An 8,384-nucleotide genomic window follows, 5' to 3' on the forward strand; every position below is an offset into this window, starting at 1 on the left:
TATCCTCTCCCATCTGCAATGGTAGGCGAGACACAGGAGGAAAGAAGCAAAAAGGTTACGGTCAGCGGAGAGACAGCTGAACTGCAGAACACAACAATCAGTGCCTACAAGAGAAATCTACAGTCCCTGACAATTACCGGCTGAAAAGAGGGCTGCTTCTAATGTCAGGGTGGGAGCACAATGGTCCAGACTAACGTCTTAACCATATCTCTGCCAGGGCACACTACTACACACTAGAATTTAGAAAAAAAAATGTTTTTATATGTAAATCCAATCTTCTTAAAGACAACATAAGGCAGACATTGCACAAACACTCATGGATGCCACTTGTGACATTGAAAGTACTGGGCAATTTTTTAACAAATAATTAATAACTATAAAAATTTAATGGTATAATGTATGTATGTATACAACACATGCATTTATCAACTAGGAAACCTGACATTTCTTACCAGGCTGTCCAGACCTCCACCAAGCAGATCCACAGCTCCCATCTGCATTGTAGATACTTGGGGGACATTCCCTGGTGGTCCAAGATCTAGATTCAGAAGGTCACCTAGGAGGTCTCCTTGTGAGGGAATGACCTGAGGTTGTTCAAGAGAGACTGTGGGTGCAGGTCCTACTGGACTGTCTCCAATATCAATGCTAAAAAACACACGGTAACAACAAACTTTTTAGTACAGCCAGACATGCATACAATTTTAAATTATTTTGATCACATTAAGGGATTTTTAGAATTAGAACATTTTAGGACTGGTATACTAATAAAACAAGATTATTCTGCTGATCAGCGATGTTAAACTAGCTACAAAAAGCAATATAACCCCTAAAGAGGACCTTTCAAGTGGCTGTAGAAGGGAATTATGTTTTTTTTTCTTTTTTTTCATTTCACATCCAAGTTGCATAGATATTACCGATCAAAGTATTTGGCCCCTAAAGAGTTAATTTTCGTTAAAAGGGATATTCCCAGCTCCAAGATCCTATCCCAGTATGTAGTAGGCTTACTAAGAATATTAGCAAATATCTCCAATTAGACATGTAGTATGGTTCTTCTGAAAAGCTATGTCACTTACCTCATTACAGTAGCTTAGGTATCCAAGGTTACAGACACGCATATAGGGACATTAAGTTAGCTAGTTGCTCGTGGTCATAACCATGGATATCTAAGCTACTGCCATGCCTGCACATACATTTCTAAATGGAGGTATTCGCTAATATTATTATTAATATTACAACATACATATTGGGATAGGACCTTGGAGTTGGCAATACCCCTATAAGTCCACGTGGGTGTTATTAGGTACTTTTCTCTGGAGTAATGTAAGCCTCCACTGTCTCTGACAAATCATAAGCAACACTCAAAAGGAAAAAAAAAAAAAAAAAAAAAAAAGAAGAAGAATACACACCACACAATAGCAGGATTCCCAGTGTTGGAGATGTAATGATACAGCTCTGATATCCTGGTGTAACCTACTGCATGAGTATGTGGGGAAGGAGTAGTGTAGTCGAGTTTAGTTGTGTCACCTTACAAATCCTTCTACCAATGCTCCTCCTTTCATAACATTGTCACCTCTGCTGAACTGCCTGTTCTGAACTACTCCTGTGTGAGATATAATGAAACCCTGCTTTAATATCATGGCAATGATCACAAGCTGAGCACAACGTACATAAGCGTGATTACCGACATCTCCAGCCTCGCAGTGTGGGGGAAGTGCGAGTACAGCAGAGGTGACGATGCCAAGGTAGGAGAGATTATAGAAGATTTGTAATGTGACACAGCTAAACTCAGCTGCACTGCCCCCACTGACTCATGCAGGAGAGTAAACCAGGAGAGTAGGGCTGTGTCATTACATCACACACACACACACACACACACACACACACACACACACACACACACACACATTGGGGACCAAAAAAGATACTTTGATTGGCAAGATCTCCAGAACAGAGGGAAGAAATTACATTATAAAAAAACAAAAAAAAAAAACCCAAACAAACCAGGTTTTATTCTGGACTGCAATTATTATTACATTATGTGTCCAGTTCAACATGAAACATTTGGTGAAAGGTCATTTTAACTGGCTACTTTTACTATATTGTTCACTTCAAACGGGCCAACTGAAGTTCCTAGCATAGTGGGTGACTACCGTGCAGGGAAAATGTAGCAAGGTCCCATTATCCTTACGGCTGTGGGAGTCCCAGCAACATACCAGTACTTCCAAAGCCTAACAACAATATACAAGGTTTCAACATTTAACCATAACCCTACAATTTCATTTAGTGCATTCTCTGCTTTAGGGCACTCGAAGGTGTTACAACCAGAAAAATAGTGCAAGATAGACCAAACCAAATTTTGAATCACTGAGTGCGTGTTCTTGATATATAAAAATATAAACATTATGTTGGAAAGTTAAAAATCAATTAAAAAAATAACAGTCAGTCATTTTAGTACCATAATACCAAAGGGTTGCAGTGACAAACAAAATCTAATTTTTTAATTACAAAACAAAAAAAACAAAACAAAAACATACATAAAAAAAAAAAAAACAAAACAAAAAACAAAAACAGACCACCACAAAACAAAAAAAAAAAAACAAAAACACAAAACCTGTGGGTAGGTTCTTGCTGCTGTACATCCATACTACCTGCGACTTACTATTAAACATTGTAAATCCACAATTTTCTACAATTTAAAGACTCCATCAAAAACTTTGGAGACACAACAGTATTTGACAAGTCTATCAAACTATGAGGACATGAAAAATTATAAGTTTCCTTATAATAGATCAAAGGCACTAGTCCTCTCATTCATGCTGCACAAACAAAGGCAGCAGAAATCCAGCATGTGTATGTCTTGACTGCGGCATTTCAGAAAAATATACTATGAAAAGCCAGCTGTTGGCTATGCGTTTTGGATGATCAGTTTGAAATCAGTCTATGGCCTCTTTTCTTCTTCTGCCCCACTAACCTAAGTATCTCCCTGTATACAAAGTAGGGCGAGACCTGTCAGTCTAAGGAGTCGAAGGAGAAGCCACCAGAGACCGGCCTCGGACTAGTCATCCGAGACACAGTTGGCTTTTCAAAGTGTATTTTCTCTTAAACGCCACAATTTTTCGGAAAAAAACCAAACAATAACGCAGCCAGTGTCCGTGCATGAATCTACTGTCACGGTCCCTTTAACATCTCAGAATTGTATTAGTTGTAAGAAGTATCTGACCTACAAATACATATGTGCCAGTCTGGACAAGGGATTATACAGCGATTATATTGTCAAACTCTGAGAGGAGGCCGATATTATCTGAGGCTTATTCTACAATAAGACATCAAGCAGCTTTTCTGTCACTTATATCTTCCTTCTCAAGGTACCAGACTAAGTGGACCCACCTAGTGTAGCGGAAGTCATATTATTCACCACCAAATCCTGTTTATATGAGAAAAAGATGGCTTATAAAAACAGCCCTGTCCAAACGTTTACGACCGACTGGCAGGTATGGCTTCAACAGCCAAAAACACATAAATCATCTCTAACCTTTTGGATTCCTAAAGGTTATTGGAACCCCTGAGATTAGAGGTGTAATTGTTTTTACTTTTTTCTGGTTATTTCCATTTTTATGCGCAAGCCATGTGGTAATAATTTCACATACACTGGTTGCTATGTTTTGTCATTATCTCATCTAAGCTACTCGTGTCCTTGTTATTCCTTGTTTTACTATCACTTTGTTGTAATCCTTTATAAAACTAAATAAAAAGTTATTGATTTAAGAAAAATAAAGCAATCTAAAAAAGGTAAAAACAAATCAGACCAACAATCTTTTCAAAGCACCTTCTAACTTGCAAAGAATATTCATCTTCCTTTTTAAAGAAGTACTTCGATTAAAATTTTTATGGGCTTAGCCTGTGAATGTATATGTAATGTAGGTGTATTAACCCCTTAACATCCACTGGCAGTAAAGTTACATCCTAGCAGTCATAGTGTTAAGGGTGCTTTACACACTGCGACATCACTAGCGATCTCGTTAGCGATAGAACACGCCAGATCGCACATACGATTTGCAGAGATCGCACATGTGACCGGTGCTAAAAAAAAAAAAAAAAAATAAAAAAAAAAAAATGACCTATATGCGATCTTGGCAAATCTTATTTGCAATCTGGCGTGTCATATCGCTAACGAGATCGCTAGCGATGTCGCAGCGTGTAAAGCACCCTTTAATCTTCCACTGCTGCTGCCGGCAGCAGGGGGAGATCGGCGCACATCTCCTCCGAGTTATACAGCTGACATGTGTGCCTGCTAGGCACAAGCGGAATCGATATTCGCCCGTGCCTTTTAACTCCTTAAATGGAGCTGTCAAATGTGACAGCGCCATATTAATGGCGATAGTGGTAGATCAGTACTCCCCGCCCGATACCGGAAGTCACGTGACGTGATCAAGTGACTTCCGGTGGTTGTCATGGTAGCACAGGGTCATGTGAGGACTCCTGTAGCTCACATGACTCACTCACTGTTTCATCCAGCTGAGAACTGGGTGAGATAGGAGATGAGCATATCTGTTGTTCACAGCTGTGTAGCTGTGATCAGCAGATATGGAAGAGCGATCAGACTGCTGATTTTTATAGTTCCCTAGGAGACCTAGTAAGATAAAATAAAGTTTAAAAAAAAAAAAAAGTATTAAAAAGAAAAAAAAAAAGTAAAAACCTAAAAGTTTAAATCACCCCCCTTTTGCTCCCGTTGAAAATTAAAGGGTTAAAAAAAAATTAAAAAAAATTGTTACACACATTTGGTATAGCCGCGTTCAGAAATGCCCAATCTATTAAAATTTAAAATCAATTAATCTGATCGGTATATGGCGAACTCGCACTGACCTGAGGCATCATACTGACATCAGTTTTACCATATAGGGAACACAGTGAATAAAATATCTCAAAAACAATAGTTCAATCACCCTTTTTTTTGTTAATTTTTACGCATTTGGAATTTTTTTTTGCAGTTTTCCAGTACACTATATGGTAAAACTCTTGGTTTCATGTAAAAGTACAGCTCGTTCCGCAAAACACGAGCCCTCACATGACCATATTGACTGAAAAATAAAAAAGTTACGTCTCTCAGAAGAAAAATGACGAAGAAAAAAAACGGAAAGCGAAAAATCGGCCGGTCGAAGAGGTTAATATGCCCCCGCATCACAGTCTTCTCCAGTCTCCAGCACAGCACCAAGCCTCTTCTGTGACACATGACAAATATTCCAATTTGTTCTGACGTTCTTGCAAAAGCGACTTCTGTCTCACACACAGACCCCAGTGTGATCCAGAAAGTCAGAATGTCATTCATGTGACTGAGAAGAATACTAGAGCGGCAATGGACACTAGAGAAGACTGCGATCGATGAGCATATTAATACACCTACACTTCTCGACGTATACACTTACACAGGTTTAGACAATAAAAAATTCAATAGGGGTACTTTTCTAAATATTCATTGGATAGACAATCAAAAGTCAAAAATCACTGTTCAAACTATTGAAATCTTTGGATGTTCGTGACATTGCCTCGGAGAACTAAAGACACACAGTTCATGAATGATAGGTGGTGTATGCCACGGCAGATGGTTTGGTTTTGTCTCAGACACTGAAAATTGATGAAGTGAATAGTTACGGAAAATCAAAAACATAATAAAAGGATTGATAATGTATAATGGCAAGATTGAGCTTGATGGACATGTATTTTTTTTAACCTACCGTATATAACTACATATTATTCAGTGTAAAAAGAGATCCATAACGTCATATAGGTAACAGCACTCACCTTCCATGCTGGATGGGTAGATGTTTACGATGAACTCCATGGCTACCTTCAACAAAGGCATTGGGTGGTTTGTGATAAACCGAAGCAAGAGAACCAATGTGGCAAATCAACTCATCCAATAAAGTGGGCTCAATCAAGTCTGTCTCCTCGGAGATCAAAGGTTTCTCGGAAAGCACCACCTCTTTGGCAGTGACCGGATCAGTAGACAGCAGGCGCCAGTAAATATATCCTCGGTCACGAAGATCAGGGTTATCAGAATCCTAAATTCAGAGCAAAAAGAGGGTTTTTTTTTTTAAAAGCAGCTTTGCATGATTATCAATAGTGCTCCAATATAATCTAGTGCCTTAAAATTAGACAAAATATCGGAAATGGTCACTGTAAAGGGCAGGCCAATCTGTTTAGAATAAACTCATCAGGTACAATCATCCTCTTTACCAGCTATCTTAATGTTATTCATATGTATCTTGATTTTAACAAACATTTCACTTCCAAGGTTTAGCTACAAGAGTTAAGGCCACTTTACACGTTGCGATATCGTGACCGATATCGCTAGCGTGGGCACCCGCCCCCATCGGTTGTGCGACACGGGCAAATCGCTGCCCGTGGCGCACAACATCGCGCGGACCCGTCACACTACTTGTCTGCCCTGCGACGTCGCTGTGACCGTATCTATGTTGATGCACTGGTCCTGAAGAAGAGGTATATCCTCGAAACGCGTAGACCGATGGAATAAAAGAATACGTTTATAACATCAACGTGCTATATCTTCATTTTGGCTGATGCGCGGCATTAACCCCCTTTTCACTCTGATTTGTAATCAATGGTGTGGGCGAGGTTACTTAGTGCTCCACATTGAGAGAACTTGTAGATCTACAGAAGATAACATCGAGATTTTATTAAAACTGCAGAAATCAGTGAAGCCCGTGACATCACCTGAATAAGTGGCTCTCAGACGATAGTGGAAACATGGAAACAGATTCTCTTCTGACAAACTATAATAATGTTGGCTGAACCTGCCGATTTTGGTGGGACCAGTCAATCACTCAATGTGTAATGGGATGTACAACGCTCCCTCAATAAAGCCACAATCCTTATTCTCACAGCAGAAAAAAGTCGTCAATGTCTTGCAGCAATTTTTTTTTATTGAAAATTCCCTGCATGCAGAAAGTATTTTTTAAGTGCAGCTCTACGGTAGGAATAGTCCAGCTTCTAGCGGGAAAAAAAGGGTTGTGTAATACATAAACAAGAACGCGCAAGTGATAAATCTGTAGCAAAACCACACCACACCCTACTTTCTACTTCAGAATACATAAAATATTTAATAAACCCTAAAAAAAAAAAAAAACAGAAAACAGACACTTGGCCTTAGATCTTCCTCATCGACATGTAATATTACCATACCACTTTTATCCCTGTCAACAGCTACAAACCCAGGCGAGACCTAATGAACTCTCTGGACCTCTTTTAGCATGCACTCCTTTCAGAGGTTTAGCTCATCAATACGTTGTATACAGTTGGACTCATCTATCCAAGGTTGAGCTACCTACGTCCTTGCCATGTAAAGCAATCCTGCCACTGTGGTCTTTCCCGGCTTGTCAAGTCTCAGTTATCTGGCAGCAGCTTAGGCTGTCTTTATACTTTATTATCGGCTAGACCTCCCCTCGCCCCCATACATAGTTTGGTGTGTTCTCATAAGGGAGTAGAGTATGCTGCTGACAGACACCTCCAACCTTGTCTTTTCCTGTATACTAAAAAGGACCAAGCATGTAGAAACGCCACAGATTGATCCTTCTTTCTTCCACATCTGCCTTTTGGGAAAAATCAAGACTTCTGCCCAATCTGTATGGCCATTTTTATTCCCCTCGCCCCATTGAGAATATATGCACCCTTGGTAAAGAAGGGAATTTTGTTTACTTACCGTAAATTCCTTTTCTTCTAGCTCTAATTGGGAGACCCAGACAATTGGGTGTATAGCTACTGCCTCCGGAGGCCACACAAAGTATTACACTTAAAAGTGTAAGGCCCCTCCCCTACTGCCTATACACCCCCCGTGGGATCACGGGTTCCTCAGTTTTAGTGCAAAAGCAAGAAGGAGGAAAGCCAATAAACTGGTTTAAGCAAATTCAATCCGAAGGAATATCGGAGAACTGAAACCATTCAACATGAACAACATGTGTATACAAAAAAACAGGGGCGGGTGCTGGGTCTCCCAATTAGAGCTAGAAGAAAAGGAATTTACGTTAAGTAAACAAAATTCCCTTCTTCTTTGTCGCTCTATTGGGAGACCCAGACAATTGGGATGTCCAAAAGCAATCCCTGGGTGGGTAAAATAATACCTCGTGATAGGGCCATAAAAACGGCCCTTTTCTACAGGTGAGCAATCGCCGCCTGAAGGACTTGTCTACCTAGGCTGGCGTCCGCCGAAGCATAGGTATGCACCTGATAATGCTTGGTAAAAGTGTGCAGACTCGACCAGGTAGCCGCCTGGCACACTTGCTGAGCCGTAGCCTGGTGCTGTAATGCCCAGGACGCACCCACGGCTCTGGTAGAATGGGCCTTTAGCCCTGAGGGAACCGGAAGCCCCG

The 8,384-nt window shown here is 40.2% G+C and overlaps 1 protein-coding gene across 1 annotated transcript in view; it reads right to left on the reverse strand.

Moving 5' to 3' along the window:
* Nucleotides 1-6,059, reverse strand: part of LOC142260384 (AP-1 complex subunit beta-1-like) — a gene marked incomplete at both ends in the record, with an annotated part of 26,018 nt that extends 19,959 nt beyond the window's left edge. Inside the window, 3 exons of the mRNA XM_075331898.1 lie at nucleotides 1-13; nucleotides 453-645; nucleotides 5,800-6,059. The exon at nucleotides 1-13 is cut by the window's left edge and continues 8 nt beyond it. Coding sequence (XP_075188013.1) covers nucleotides 1-13; nucleotides 453-645; nucleotides 5,800-6,059 — 466 coding nt within the window. The remainder of the gene's footprint in view (nucleotides 14-452; nucleotides 646-5,799) is intronic.
* Between the last annotated feature and the right edge of the window lie 2,325 nt (nucleotides 6,060-8,384).

The sequence above is a fragment of the Anomaloglossus baeobatrachus genome, unplaced genomic scaffold, assembly GCF_048569485.1.
Source record: "Anomaloglossus baeobatrachus isolate aAnoBae1 unplaced genomic scaffold, aAnoBae1.hap1 Scaffold_1001, whole genome shotgun sequence".
NCBI classification, from domain to species: Eukaryota; Metazoa; Chordata; class Amphibia; order Anura; family Aromobatidae; genus Anomaloglossus; species Anomaloglossus baeobatrachus.